General features: G+C 47.6%; 1 protein-coding gene across 7 annotated transcripts in view; it reads left to right on the top strand.

Moving 5' to 3' along the window:
- Positions 1 to 14,283, top strand: part of LOC118503917 — a 55,481-nt gene extending 41,198 nt beyond the window's left edge. For all 7 annotated transcript variants that reach the window (XM_036037721.1, XM_036037722.1, XM_036037718.1 and 4 more), the window contains 5 exons: positions 9,142 to 9,249; positions 9,332 to 9,634; positions 9,707 to 9,907; positions 9,971 to 10,602; positions 10,673 to 14,283. In XM_036037721.1, the coding sequence (XP_035893614.1) occupies positions 9,142 to 9,249; positions 9,332 to 9,634; positions 9,707 to 9,907; positions 9,971 to 10,602; positions 10,673 to 13,949 (4,521 nt within the window). In that variant the 3' untranslated portion in view covers positions 13,950 to 14,283. The remainder of the gene's footprint in view (positions 1 to 9,141; positions 9,250 to 9,331; positions 9,635 to 9,706; positions 9,908 to 9,970; positions 10,603 to 10,672) is intronic.
- Positions 14,284 to 15,281: the final 998 nt, after the last annotated feature.

Here is a 15,281-nt window from a genome sequence, read left to right as displayed (position 1 = left end):
CCGATAGTGTTAAGCATGTTAGTACTAAAAAAGGTACCCCGATGAAGCCTTTATCGTCCCTGTTTCGATGTCCTTCTTTGCCACTTAAATATCATAATTTTATGCTCTAGCTTCATGTTCATACCAACTACCACCCTTTCGCTCGATCGGGCAAGACGACATAACGCGATCAACCCATAAACGGCACGAGTTGCACCTGAGCGCTTACTGTCCCGTTCAAGGCGAGCAGGTGAGACCGCGGCTATTTTGCATCGAAATTATGCTCCCTATTCAGCTGTTCGAACGATACAAGCTGCGCAACGATCAAACCTTTCCCGAGCCATGTTGCGATAATCAAGCACCACCGTGACAATGTTTTGAAGCACAACAAACAATCATAATGGTGTCAAAAGACGTGTTTGGGGTTCGCTCGGAAGATCATTTTTGGTCCGTGACCTTTCTCCAGCTGTACCGCCTATTGCCGGTTGCAGCCCGCTCAATTATCCCTGTGACCAACTGTGACAGCCATCCGTGCGTACGGTAAGGTGATCGTTACCCGATCATCCTGTTCCCGTTCATCATTAAAATTCGATCGTGGACTTTCTCCACGGGGAAGAAAGTAATTGCTCCGGCTGTCATCGCAGCTGGACAGCCCGGCCACACCCTTTCGCCCGACACAAAAGCATAATTGTTTCGCTCGCTCGGCCTCGGTGGATTGGACAAATATTTACTTGCGCTTGAAACGCACGACTTCAACAGTCACACACAGCGACGAACGCGACGATGAATTGAGATGTGCATTGGGGGGTTTCTGTTTAAAGCAATGGTAATCAGTAGTGTAAGCTGTGAACCAGTAAAAGCAGACCTCTTTTCCATCAAATTGGACATCAAAAATGAATGTGGATTGTAGGTCAGGTAAACAATGGTTTGGTGGGCTTTTGAAACTACTTACACAATTTGACGACTGTTGGAACATTACCATTCGGGTGGACAAATTTTGCTTTCTGCCTTACAAATCTAGTTTAGTTAGTTTTTAAATTCCTTTTTATAACTTGTTTACTTTACTATTCATTTTACACTTCTTTTCTCAATCTTTTTTTGTTGTCTCATATCGACGGTCTTGTTGAATGCTCACTTTTATTACATTCCTGAAGCTTTATGATGAACAAATTGTAGCCCGAAATTGTATAATAAGTGTGCATGCCATTTTTTATTTCCTACCGCTTCCGCAAGAAGTCTTTTCTTCTCTCTTTTTGCACAATAATTTAGCCAGGCAAATATAGTTTTTTTTTTTTTTGCAGCAGACCCAAGTGGTCCCTCTCATCAGCTACACAATTGTTTTTGCGACCATAAATTAACGGATCTTAGTAAGCTGTGAAACTATGAGCGAGCTTTGCAGCATTCTATTTGAAGTGACCGTTCTGATGACCGTTCTTGTACCGTCGAAGCCTTCAAATTCACTTACCACAAAAAAAAACTACGAAACAATCTCGACCCCGCACAAAAAAAAATAAACCCCACGACACGGAACGCGGAAGAAAGCGCGTTGTCTTTAATAAAAATCATATAAAAGTGCCGGAAAATAATCCATGGTCACCTTCACCTATTGTGTTTGCCGGGGCCGGGAAAACGGAAAAAAGGAGCACTGGAACTGGCAATTGTTGTGCTTGACCAGCGCGGGCTCTGCCTATTTTGGCAGATATTATCTATAATTACGAACGAATGCGAATGGTCAAAAGCATCCGTTTTTTAACCAATTGAATTGGGAGGGCGGCAGAGAGAGAGAGAGAAGGGAGTGAGGAATTAATTTTCCCATTCTCACCCACTCCCTCCCACCGATAAAATTCCCAAAACCTCTAGCAGCGAACCGGGGGTTTGACCGTGTTGATTTCCGTCGGTCGAAAATAAATTGGTTTTTCCGACCTCGCAGTCTCTCTCGCTCTCTCTCTCTCTCTCTCTCTCACAGTGAGTGATTTTAAGGAAAATAATAACAATCGAAACGGAACAGTTATGCTGGAACGGCTTGGAGGCGTTTTCTTCTACATCTGTCTGTCTGTCCGGCTGTCCGCCTTCATCCCAACCTCCACCCCCGAAGCGATGGAAAACTGAAGGGACAAAATAATAATATAAAATATGGGTGTCATCCTGGAGTCATTAATTGCAGTTGCTATCTCCTCCGAGAGTTGGTTGAGTGCAGTCACTCTCCGGTGCAAAGATGCTAAGATAAGGTCTGGAATGAAACATGCAGACACCGCGCACAGCATATTTGCACACATTTGCCCGAGCTGCTAGTCCACATTTGCATCAATCAAAGCACACTTTCAGCTGGCCCATTAAAGGGGAAGCACCGATTACGAACACGATTACGAACGCCAATTACGCTCGATGCATGGTGAATTGGTAACATAATTTTGCCCCGTTCGGCTGCTGCTGATGAAGACAAATTATTGTTTTGTTTTATTGCCGAACGTTTTGTGAGTTAAATGCAAACAGGGTGGCAAGCACAGCACAGCTTAATGAGCTTAATAATGAGTTTTATTGTTAATAATTATTTTTATGGTTCAAAGGTACTCAGTATGAAGGGAGAGCTCGAACTCAAGTATCAGAATAAACATTGTCAAAATTACTTAGCAACCCCTTGCTGCCCTAACAGTACAGCGAGATTCCGGTAGAGGGCGCCTCTTGAAGCCGATCTACACCAATCGCAACGTCTAGAGCTACTTTGATTTTATGAGCAAAATGCTGTGAGTTTTGTATGGAAATATGTCAAAAAGCAACAGCATTTTGCCGGAAAAGTCAAGTTAGTGCTGCGAGTTGCGCTTCGTGTAGACCAGATTAGGCCCCGTAAAAAATGCGATCTTCTATCATCCAATCGGTCGAACATTAATTAGAAACTGCTCGATCTCGATAATTGCTTTAATATGTTTGATAGATTATGGATTAACGATTGAGGTTTGCTAACTTACAGCCCTCATTTGCCAGCTTTTTTTTTAATCCATCACATTTGTTCGAGGCTTGCCCCTCTCTAATCCCATACAATCCCTCAGCCTCATTTATTAATTTACCATTGAGCACGAATCATTCGGCCCAGTGAGAACACGCCCCTGCTTGGCGCCTTCGCCCGACATTGATTTATTGCATTTTAATTGTATTTGTCACCTTGCACGTCTCCAGTAAAAACGCTCGACACGCTCTAAACGAAACACTTGAGCATACACACCTTGTAAGTGGGCATTGCGTCACCCCGATTAGCACTTAACATCGGGTTCGTATTTCACCCGTCCCGCTTCACAATTAAACCGCTTAAAGGAACGGAATCGAACTCCGATAGGAAGAAGTGTCCTTTTGAGCGAATCGCAGCGAGTACGCTCCACGGTGAGCCTTCTGCGTGACGACAAATAATTAAGCCACTTACGAGCGAAAAACACGACCTACCGTTGGGTTCGGGATGAGGTTTCGAGGCGAGACATGATTTATCTGCCCGTTGGAGTTGAAGTGGAGTCGCATGCTGGTGGTAAAATATGGGATTAATTTACGCAACGATTATTAATCCACCACGGCATAGCACTGGCTGAAGAAATCCGAGTGTGAGTACGAATTTTGCCCGGATTACAACTAAATTATACCCAGTCGCTGGGGCTTTTTTTCTCGCACCACACATTAGATAGAAGAGCGATGCAACTGATGCACTCCGGTGAGGAACGTCACATAAAATCCAACTAGTCTTTGGCCGTGGACCATCCCTTTGGCCAAGCGGGTGATAAAAATATCCCAAAACCGGATTCGGTGTGGACATGAGCCAGCCAGCGAGCCAGCCCCTAGCACGCAAAAGGTCGAGATGCTGCACCCTTCCCAGCACGGAGGGACAATATTGCACCGCCCGCTGGGCAGTAGTTGCGTTGCACTTCAGCAAACTAGTTCATTTCGGGGCCATCGCTCGTTTGCGTATGGGAAAGTTTATGCCCGGGAAGTAGTAGCACGAAGCGAGGCTTTTATTGCTTCTATTATAGATAAGATTCGTTATGAGCGTCCGTGTGTGTCGAGCCCGGGGACTATCTGCTTTTATATGGCATTATAACAAGCCGAGCAATAATTGGTGCTGGAAGCTGTAAAATGAGCAGGATATAACAGTTGTCGGCGGGCGATCAGGTTCATCTTTCACGTTCCCTGGTCGCTCAACATAGGGTGGTTAGCAATTATTTGCTTGCTGTGTAAACTTTTATGGTAGGACTATTTTACTCAAGTAATTCAACGAAGGAATCCAGAGAATTGCTTTGAAGCAGTTTGTAATAAAGTTCAGTAATGCTTGAAGTGACAAATCGATAAGATGACTAATTGATGCTCCTTAATGTATGCAATCTGTTTTGGAAATTCTGCCAAACGGCGTTGAGGGCTTAAAGTCATCTGCTCTCCCTCAACAATGATATCTTTAATCTACTTAAACATTCTAAATCAAGACCTAAATGTGGACCTTCATGTTTCAAAAATAGGTTTCATATGGAAATAATGAAAGGATAATGTCTTCTCCTTCTTTCTTGGCCTGCTCCTATGGAGCACGTCTAAGAGACAAGGCGTGGTGTCCAATCCGTATCCAGGAGACTCGGTCCATAGCTGCACTCCTCCACCCCCGGCTGCATCCGATCTCCCTCAGGTCTGACTCCACTTCCAGGTCCAGCCAACGAGCTCGCTGCGCTCCTCTACGCCTCGTACCGGACGGGTCGCTGACGAGCACCTTCATGGAAGGGCATGAGTCCGGCATCCTCATCACGTACCCTAACGTGCCAAAGATATTCCGTAGCACTCGCCGCTCAAAAATGGCGAGTGCATTGGAGTCCTCCACCAGCACAGTCCAGGACTCGTGCCCGTAAAGGACTACCGGCCGTAGCTGTTTGCGATATATGGCGCATTTCGAGCGTTGTAAGAGACTTCTGTATCTCAGGAGTTTGTGAAGCCCGTAGTAGGCACGATTCCCCTGAACAATGCGCCTTCGGATTTCGCTGGAAAAGATCATGTACGATCATTGAATTGATCTAGAATGGAAGATCATGTGTTTGGTCTCACTAGATCTCGTGGATCATTTCTAGATAACTTCCTCAAGAACTAGATCACTTCCTCAAGATCTTTGACAGATCGGACGATAAATGACCCACCAGGACTCGGTAGGTCATGTCATTAGAATGACACCGGACAATACAGTCTGCAAGATCCTCTAGACATTCGAGAAAAGACTCAAACGATAGGTATTTAGGAGGAGGTATTAGGAGGATAGGTATTAAGGAGTTTTATGCGATTAAAGAGCTTGATAAGAGACCCTTACGCAGTCCTAGCTATTGATGACCCTTCCAAATGAAATTCTTTCTACGATCTTCGGCTTCCTAGACCGACAAGTCAAAACTCGAACTCTGAGGTCTGTTCATGGTAAAATATTAAATTAATTATAAGTCCATGAGCATATCTTCACGATCGTAATGTCCACTTGTATAATAATCACTATTTTGATAACGTCTGTGTGGTCGACGTAACCTAAAAGCTTCTAATGAACACTCAACTAGACAAATTGGACATGTAAATTGCATGACTGTAAGCGTTTTGTCCTGGCGATTGTAAATAAATTGCATCATAAAACGCCCTCAGTCACGCAATACGCCATGCTTAATTAAATGTTTATGAGCTGTTTAATAGTCTCTTCGGGTCTCTAATACATGAAATTCATCCCTGAATCTGCATCAAAACACTTTGTGACAAATAATCCACTTACAAATCCCGTTCCACACGACACAACACGACAATTCACCAAAACCCCTATCTTGAGGCATATCTCCATTTAACTCCATAGTGTCTCTTCCTGTCTGCACGAGGAAATAGAGCGTCGGTTTAAAAAAGAAAGAGTTATGACTTCCAAACAAAAGCCCACTCGCTCACGACGGGGAAGCGAACAGAACCCCCCTCGGACAAAGCTGCATACAAGTACAAAGAGAAGGAAGTTCCTCGCGCCCACTCACTTTCTCTCACCCACCACGGCACAATAATGATTTCCTTCAAAAGCAAACAAATGTGTTTTTAATGCACCCGAACCTCCTTCAAGTGCTTTACCGGCCACGGAGCGATGATTGTCTCGAGTAACCGATCCATCCATCCATCCATCCGTCCGTTAAGCCATTAAGTGATCAAACAAAAAATTATTAAATTCCACCAAACGCCATCCCGAAATCTTCTCGTGCACAAACAATCACCGTGCTTCTTTGTTCCTCCTCCACCTCCTCGAGGGCCAATTCCTTCCGTCCCAGGCACGATGCAATTGCTCATTTGCATTCCATCCTCGTGCACACAATAAGCCCGTGCTTTCCATTTCCAGTGCCGGGCGCGCATATGCTTCCATTCCTTCGGGGCAAAACGACGTCATCTTAGTCTCTTCTTCGCGTTCCTCGAGACGGGGCGAAAAGTTTCCTTCGATTCGGGACACGGTGCACTGTTCAACTCGTTTGCTTTCATTCCTTCTGCATGCGTTTTTGTACTTTCTTTTTAGAATTTTGTTTACTGATCTTGTGTTCAATAACTCTTATACTTTTTAGTTATTTTATTCCTTTTTTATAATTTATTGAATTCTTTTTCATCATTTTTCACAACTTTAATTCACGTTCCTTCAAATTTTCTCTTTTTTCTTCTTTGAATTTAAAGTCTTTTAGGTATTTTATTTAACTAATTATAATTTTTACAACACTTATTTCCATCTTGCTTAACTGTTATATTTATTTAGTATTTTATTAACAGAGCTTTGGGTTGCTTTCATTGTAATCCATAACTAGTTTTTTTCTGTCTTGTTTCTTTTTGCTAATTAGCGATGTTTTCATCACTTTCATACTTCTTACACATTTTATTTTTCGTTTTCTTTCTTATTTAAATTCCATATTGGTTTGGTTATTTCTTAACTAGCCAATCTTCCATTAACGGTTTTATTTTTTCATGTTTTTTCGCTTTTCTATCTTGTTTCTTATGTTTTTTGTTTTTGTTTTTTGGTTATTCAGATATTGTTTTGGAAACTTTCACATTTTTCTCACATTTTTTTCCTTTTTTAACTACTTGAAATTTTTCTTTGCCGATCCTTTCTTTTGCCTTCTATTACTCTATTATGTTCTTTTCTTCATTTCACTATCTTTTTTCCATTCGAATGACTTACGTTTGTCACTTCTCATATTAACGTTATTTATGTTACTTTAAATTTTATTTACCTTGTTACCCTATACGGCTCCAGCTTCTTTTCAATTGCACCCTCACATCCGGCCACCGGATCCGCTCAGTTCGTTTCGATCTATATTCTGTTTCGGAAATGTGGCTTTCAAACTCGGCCCGAGATGATGGTCGCGTCGGCCGGTGAAGGTGAGGTCGATCGAAATCGCCGTCGTTGTCGCCGCCGGCCCAGCCATTCGGTGGGATATTAGAATGATGATGGTTTTGCTTATTGCCCGATCGTGACTCAAGCCTTTTCCGAGCGTGGCAAAAACCACAACAAAAACGCGGACTGCACTTCAAGCTGCACCATGCTTGGGTTACTCTTTGCTGCATGGCGATTGGATATATGCCCATAGCTCATAGCTCCAGAAATGGTTCTATTCTACTGTTGTGGTAGAGTACTTTGTCAGCATTATGATCACTCTCATCATCGAGGGTGTTTTTGTGTGTGTGTGTGTGTGCTTTGCATGTCCCAGCCAATACATCAAACTATTCTCTTCGTCTGTCCACTGGCCTGTCCAGGGCATTATGCTCACCTCAAGTCTCTCGCTCTGTCTCTGCTTCTCTGACACGCGCGACTCACTTCAGGCCATTACGCGACCGTAGTCGAGTCAATAATTTACGCGATTTGTTTTGCGAGGTCTGGCGTCGGCCGTCGGGAAACCGTGCTGTCATCATTAACCTCCAGAACCAGGGAACCACCGTTCCACCGATTTTCTTTCTTCCGTTTCTTCCGTTTTGGCCCTTTCCCTTATAGAGTTTGTAATGCACTTTTTACTTGCAGTGCTGGACATGCTTAAAGGGATACTCTTGCTTCGTTTTTTTCTCGTGTGGTTATATTGTTTGGTATGCTCTTCCAGTGGAAGTTACTTTTATTGCTTAAGTTTTAAATGTTTTAGCCTGAATGTATGCAATCGTTACTGCATTCGAGCTTACAATGTTAAAGCATTGAAAAACGTTCAGTGGGAAACGATCTGAGTTCGTACTATATGAATCCACCGAATCCTTTCCTATTTTACGCCCCAAACTCAATTAGATAAGCGAATTTTCATTCTACACCTTGTCGATGAAGACGCCTTAAAGTATGCAATTCCTGTCATGGATCAAGGCAAGGCAACCACGCCACTCGACCAGCTAGCAACTTTGGTGGCTTATAACTGTTTAATACCTTATCCTATTTCAGTGTAATGTTGCTATGGAAGTTAAATTAGCATTTTTTCTTTCCTTTGGTGTATATATGTCGACTCAATTCCAGGTCGTTGTCCTGTTATGGTTCTTCAAAGTTTACAAGATTTTTGTCCAACAAAATAAAAATTAGTAAATAATTTTACTTTTCAATATTATTTTAAATTTCACAGTAAAATGCTTCTCATAATAGTTAGAACTGTACACAACAAATCTAACGTGAGAGACAAAGAGTTATTCGTGTTGAATCTTACTACGACAACTTAACTTAACTTCCACGCGTTATTACTTAACTTCCACGCGGGTAGCCGTTTGCCTGGAATAGGAATATTGAGCAAAAAATCTTCCTAAAAACAAGTTTAAGCTATTCATGCAAATAAAACAATAAAATCAGATAAAGCTTTGATTACACTAAACAAATTTCAAGTCAATCGGGTTCAACTGTAAAATGAAATAGCAAAGCCTGAAAGTATGCAATTTATAACGCCGTGCTAGCTTTCAATAATGAGTTATTGGTGTAATACGAAGAGAATTGAATAACGTAATCAAGGATCGCTTCTCCTTTGGAAATAAAAACGTCCCTTTTGTTGTATATTAATCTTTCCCGAGTGGAAAAAGTCACATCCATTCTTCTGTAATGAAACATTCCATCATACTCTCTTCTCTCGTACGGCTCTCATCGCCAGACGTGCAAACATTAATTAATTCTTTCCTTCTTTTCCTTTTTTGTTGCTTATCTTCATGCAGGAAAACACAACCCGAACACCACTGCACGAGGCAGCCGCCGGTGGGGATGAGACGAAGGTGGAAACCCTCCTGGCCGCCGGTGCCGATCGAAATGCCAAGGAATCGGTGGTAAGTACGGCGTCTCCTGCAGTACGGTGCTTTATCAACGTTTTAATGACACTTTTTCCGCCCCCGCCGCTAATCCCTTCAGCACGGTAACACACCACTACACGAGGCCGCCTGGAAGGGTTACAGTCGCTGTGTGAAGCTTCTGTGCGCCCTGCCCAAAACGAAGCCACCCGCCAGTTCGAAGGGTATCTCGATCGATCTGCTGAAGGACGCGACCAAGATCAAGCACGCGCTGCACGATACGAAGGGCGCGTTGCACAGTGCGCTGCTGGGCACGCGCAACTTTGGTGGCTTTTCCGCGCTACATCTGGCCGCCCAGAACGGTCACAACCAGAGCTGCCGGGAGATACTGCTCGCCGGTGCCGATCCTGATGTACAGAACAATGTAAGTCCACCAGGCGGGCGAACGTGCCGTCCACCCGAAACCGACCGCTACAATCGATCCTTCCCTTTCCAGTACGGCGATACGCCACTGCATACCGCGTGCCGGTACGGCCATGCCGGTGCCATTCGCATCCTCCTGTCGGCCAAATGTGACTTCGAGCGGATTAATCTGAACGGAGACACGGCGCTGCACATAGCGTGCGCCATGGGTCGTCGGAAGCTGACACGCATCCTACTCGAAGCTGGCTGCCGGCAGGACACCAAAAATGCTCAGGTAGGAAAGGTTTTGGGCATGGACTGTTCGGAGCTTCTGTAACCTACCCTTCTCTTTCGGTAGGACGAAACGGCACGGGACATTGCGCAGCGCAAGAATCTGGTCGAGATCATCAACATCCTCAACACACCGGTCGATCTGTCGGCCCGGCGATCACGGGAACGTTCCAGCAGCAGCTCACAGCACCAGCGTAACAAACCGGACGGCGTCGTCGTTAACGGGAGAACGCACCACAAACCATCTCCCCACGATCCGTCGCATGCGGCCGAACGGCGTTCGCGCAGTAAGGATGAGGTGACGCGAAAATCGGGTCGCCGTAGCAATTCCAACGATGATGCTGCGGCGGCCGCTGCCACACGGGCCGATGCAATCGATCCAAAGCATTGGTCACCGTACGGTTGTCACTACTTTCCCGATCCGCGGAACTTTCCTTCGCCCAAGCTGGAAACGCTGCCCAAGGAACCGCTGGGCAATGGGGAGCAATACTTTCTGGATTTGGCCGGTAACATCCGGAAGGGTCCGGTAGGCGTTGGCAATACGTGCTACTGTGCGCCGTTCTTCAAGCATCTCGAGCAGCGCATGAACCAGAACCGGCGCAGCATTCGGAAGTATGTGCACCGGGCGACGGAGAAGCTCGACAGCCGGATGACTGCGCTGGCGATGCGAACCGATGACCAGATTGAGGAGCTTACCAAGTATGTATTTGCCATTCGCTGATTTGCCGGTGGCATCATCGCTGATTGCGTTTGACCATTTTCTTTGTAGATCGATGATAGCGAGCCGGGTTCAGTGCGAGAACAAGCGGCTCCATCTGGAGCAGTGGCTGAAGCGGGGTATTGCGGAACGGTCCACCACCACGGCTACCTCGGGCGGGCTGGAGCACAGCAACAGCAAAACCAAAAAGGATGAGGCTAACACTAACACGCTGACGCGCTGTCGAAGCCTAGAGTTGCTGGACGATCATGACGCGATGCTGCTCACGTCCGGTGTCGATGCAATAGACGATCAGCTGCGAAAGTCCTCGACACCCACCAGAGCACTGTTTTCGCGCAGCATCGACTTCCTGGATGCGGCCACCAACGGCGACTCGGACCACGGGCTTCGCTTACATCGGCAGCAACAGCATCAGCAGCAGCAACAAGAGCTTGAAAGTCACCTTCGCTTGCTCCAGTATGCGGCTGCCGGTGGTGGTGGTGGTGGTGCTGGTGGCCACACGTCGGACGCACTCGAAAGCTCCAATAACTCCAACATGAAGAACCACTCAGAATCGGCCGAAACGCCTCCAATCCCCGATGGCACCAGCATCAGGATCTCGCGCCGACCACGTTCCTCGTCCATGTCCGGTCGGGACAGCTACTCGTACTCCTCGGACAACAACAAGGACAACGATCGCGAGAAGCCACCGCCACGGCTCGTAAACGGTGGACCCGATCCTATGAAGTTGATCAAGAAGCGTTCGCTACCGCCAACCTCCTCCACCCCGACATCGGCCATTTCGTCCAACGGAGGAACCGGAGCAGTGACGAGCGCCAAGAGCGAAAAAGCCAAAGTCACCGAACGGCTCGAGGAGCTGCTGAGCAAGACGAAGAAAATCCTCGAGCTGGAAAAGATGACAAAGGCGGCAGGAGGAGGAGGAGCAGCATCGCCTTCCGGGTTGGTTTCCTCTCCCCTGATCGGAATCCACCCAAGCGCCGCCAGCACACCGACGACCGACAATCGGTACATTCTGGCGCTGGACAAACTGCGCGACATCCATCACTACGAACCGGCCGCTGGTGGACCGAAACCTTCCGGACGGTCTGCACGCGACTCACCCGGGTACGATATTGCGCAGGAGATGGAGAAGATCACCAAATCGCTCTTACCGGCCGCACCGGTGTCGCCCGAAATTGCGAAGGACATTACGACGCGCAAGGAGCGTCCAACGACCGTGCTTTACGCGTCCTACCAGCAACCGTTGCACCATCCACACCGGCGAACAACACCCCAAGAATCGTCACCCCTGTCCACGACTCCGCTCTCGACAATGTCCCCAAGCTCGTCCCTACTCGGCGGACAGACGGCACCGTCACGGAGCTCACCGTTCGCCTCCGATCGGCAACATCTTGCGTCCACCAACTTTATGGAGGATTCGCCGTGCGATGAGCAAAGCGTGACCGCTGCAATGGGCGGCTGCCTGATGAATGGGTTCTACTCGAACAGCTGCTTTGAAGATGCTCCGCCAAGTTCCTCCAACACGACGATCAAATCGGCAGGACCTCGCCGACAGCCGGAGGCGGAAGATTCAGAGCTCGAGCAGGAAGAGCAAGATGGTGCGGAGGAGGAGGAGGAGGAGGAGGAAGAGGACGAGGAGCACGAGCAGGAAGACACGAAGGAGCAGGAAGATGAAGAGGACGAGCAGGATGAGGAGGACGCGAGCGATCTCTCTGACCGATGTGATCTGTCGGCGATGGCGAATCTTGCCGAGCTGAAGGAGCTCAAGAGCCGAATCCTTAACGGTACAAACTGGCGCAGCCAGGTGCTGCAGAAGAGCGTCCAGGAGTTGCTGCGAAACGGTGAGGGAGGAACTGATGCCATCTCCGGTTCTCAGGAGCAAGACCCGTCGCACGCGTTGGCCGAAACGAATCGTGTCAAGTACATTATCTCCAAACTGCAGCAGACTGGTGTCAGTGCTGGTTCGGATGTAGCGATCCGGACACAGCATCAAGTTCCTCCGATGGCACGGTGTGAAGACTTTTCCGACAGTAGCAGTGAAGAGGATGAAGATGAGGTAGCAGAGGACGTCCATGGCCACCATGTGCACGAGGACGAGGATGAGGATTGTGTTGATGGACCACCGATCCCGGTGAACGGAGAGCAGGACAAACCACGCGAAATTGGAATCGGTACGGCGAAAAGCTTGATCCAGCTGTACGAACAGTCGTCCTCCTGCACGTCAGCAAACGGTGCCATCGGGAAGCCCGTCGCGAATGGTCCTTTTGCAAGCGTTCCCAAGGATGCTTACTTCCATGAGCTACCGGCGAGGAAGCTGCTGCCACCGGCCCCGGAACTTAACTCCATGTCCGGGCTGACGTCTCGGGTGCATCAAACTGCGCGCAGTCGAAATCCGCTGCCATCGTACCTGTTGCAGGAGGGCGCAGGTGAACTGTTCCAGCAGCAATCGCCAGACATCCTCGACCAGCAAGGTCCTGCCTCCGGAGGGTACGCTCAGCAGCCCGGTTACTTCGATGAGCTAAGCTTCCAAAGTCATCACCCGATTCCTCAGCTCCGAACGCCATCGACGATGAGCTCGTATCCCATTCCTGCCGATGGGTTCCTACCGCCCGTTGGACTACCGAACCCCGTGAACCATCATCATCATCCTCGCGGCCACATACACCTGCAGCAGCAGCAGCAACAGCAGCAGCAACAGCAGGAGAAGCTCCTTTCGACCCGGAAGTACATCAATCCTTCGTCCGCCGTGTCACTCGCCAGCACCGGAACTCCTTCGCCAGAGTTCCCATCGTACCACCACCCCCACCAGCAGCAGTTGGCCGGACCACCGTCGACCGCGCAACCGACGTACCCTTCCGCCGGCACCGCGTCCGTCATCGGTGGCCACTCGCACGCCATGATGACAATGATGGCCGCCGGTCGCAAATCCGTCGATCAGCTGTCCTCCAACGGCGAAGACTCCGGGTACGTTAGCGGGAAAGTGAGCGAAATTCACATCCCGAGCGGAGGTGCCAGTCCGCTGCTTTCGGCCACCGCCAGCGCCAACGTTCTCATCATACCACCGCCCGCCGCGTCCTCTCCGAAACACTTTCTTCCGTACAGCCATCATCACCATCCGCTCGTGACGTCGATGCATCAACGGAACGGCGCCACACCATCCCACCACGGGAGCGTTGTGACATCGATCGTCCCTCCGCCGGCCGGTTCTAGTGCGTCCGTTGCTGCCGGCATCCATCCCACGGCCGGGCAGACCACGGCCCAGCTACATGCCGCTGTGGAGCAGAAGCAGCAAGCGCTCTACAAGCTCGGAGCTTCCAGCTTAGTCTAGCGTGCTGTTCGAGCGCTCTTTTTTTGCTGTACAGAAAAATGGTGATGCGTGGTTGTTTAGTATTAAGCCAGCTGTTGATTAATCGCTAGAAACGTAAGATCTGCTAGGTCTGCTCCTATTTTCCTCTTACTTAAATTATTTTTCTCCTTCACTTATTGTATGTAGTGTAAGCGTATCATGCTCCTAACGACGCCTCTGTTACTCGGATATGTGTTTTCTCGTTTTATTGAAGCAAGAGAGAAGCAACGGAGAGATGGGATCGAACTCGCATCGAATCCACTCCCGTACGGTCCAGAATGGGATAAATAAAGCTCATTTTTAGCTCAAAATGTAATTCTGCTGTGTTTGTTACTACTTACTTACTTTGTGGCCTTGACCTGCTCCAGAAGGCCAGAATGCGTTTCCGGATGGGAGGCGAGACATTGCAGCAAGACCAGCGCATTGCACACCCGGTTCGATCGGTGCGCCGTTAAACGATCGTGATTTCCACAAACAATACCTGCATAGCATGAGCATCGGTGCTAGGTCCAGGACGGATTTGCATACCTTGCTCAGCTCTAGCAGTTCATTATCCACTGGCGAACATGCTCGCTGTCAGGCGCCATTTGTTCCACATTGTCTGCTTCCTTCCTGTAGGCCGGCCATTCTCTCAGAGGTTCTCGATTAATGCAGGATTATTAAAGCTCCAACAGTTAAGTCAACCACACGTTCCAACCTGAGATTCGGTTGGAAAGAGAACACTTTCCCACAGCCTTTGTCGCGCGCGTCTGTCAAGCGTTTCTGAAGCGTTTCCGAAGCGTTTCGAACAGAAAATTTTCGGAGCAACGGATCTACGTAGCAAATGGGTTGGCTATCTCAATCGATTGCTTCAGTTGGTCTAGAAAAACGATGTTCAAAGCTCAGTTGTAGTTTAAAATGTAATTACATTGTAATTTTAATTGCGATTAAAACTCGAATCCTTTACAAGCCGAATGAAACAAAAAAAGGCCTATCAAAAGGACCTTTCGCCATTACAGGGGTTTCGAAATGATTTAGCGCGTGGTTGAGCGACTTCTGATCACACTACTGTTCAAGAGCAAGCTATTGTGGTGTTTGCAAAATCAGAACTGAAATATTTCTCAACCAGTTCAGCTTACAAACGTGCTTAGTGCTGCTGCAAAACGATGTGTTTCGTTCTGAGCAAATTTTGGATGGAAATCTCACAAAACTCTTAAACGACATCTCAAATACAATCTAGAAATGGAAAATTGCTGATTAAGCTTGAAGCCCCCTTTAAGATTAAAAACCATCCCCTGGACGATAGATCTGTCCCCCGGATTCTGTACATGACGA

This window comes from Anopheles stephensi, chromosome 2 (assembly GCF_013141755.1).
Source record: "Anopheles stephensi strain Indian chromosome 2, UCI_ANSTEP_V1.0, whole genome shotgun sequence".
NCBI classification, from domain to species: Eukaryota; Metazoa; Arthropoda; class Insecta; order Diptera; family Culicidae; genus Anopheles; species Anopheles stephensi.
This window is presented reverse-complemented; position numbering and strand designations above follow the sequence as displayed.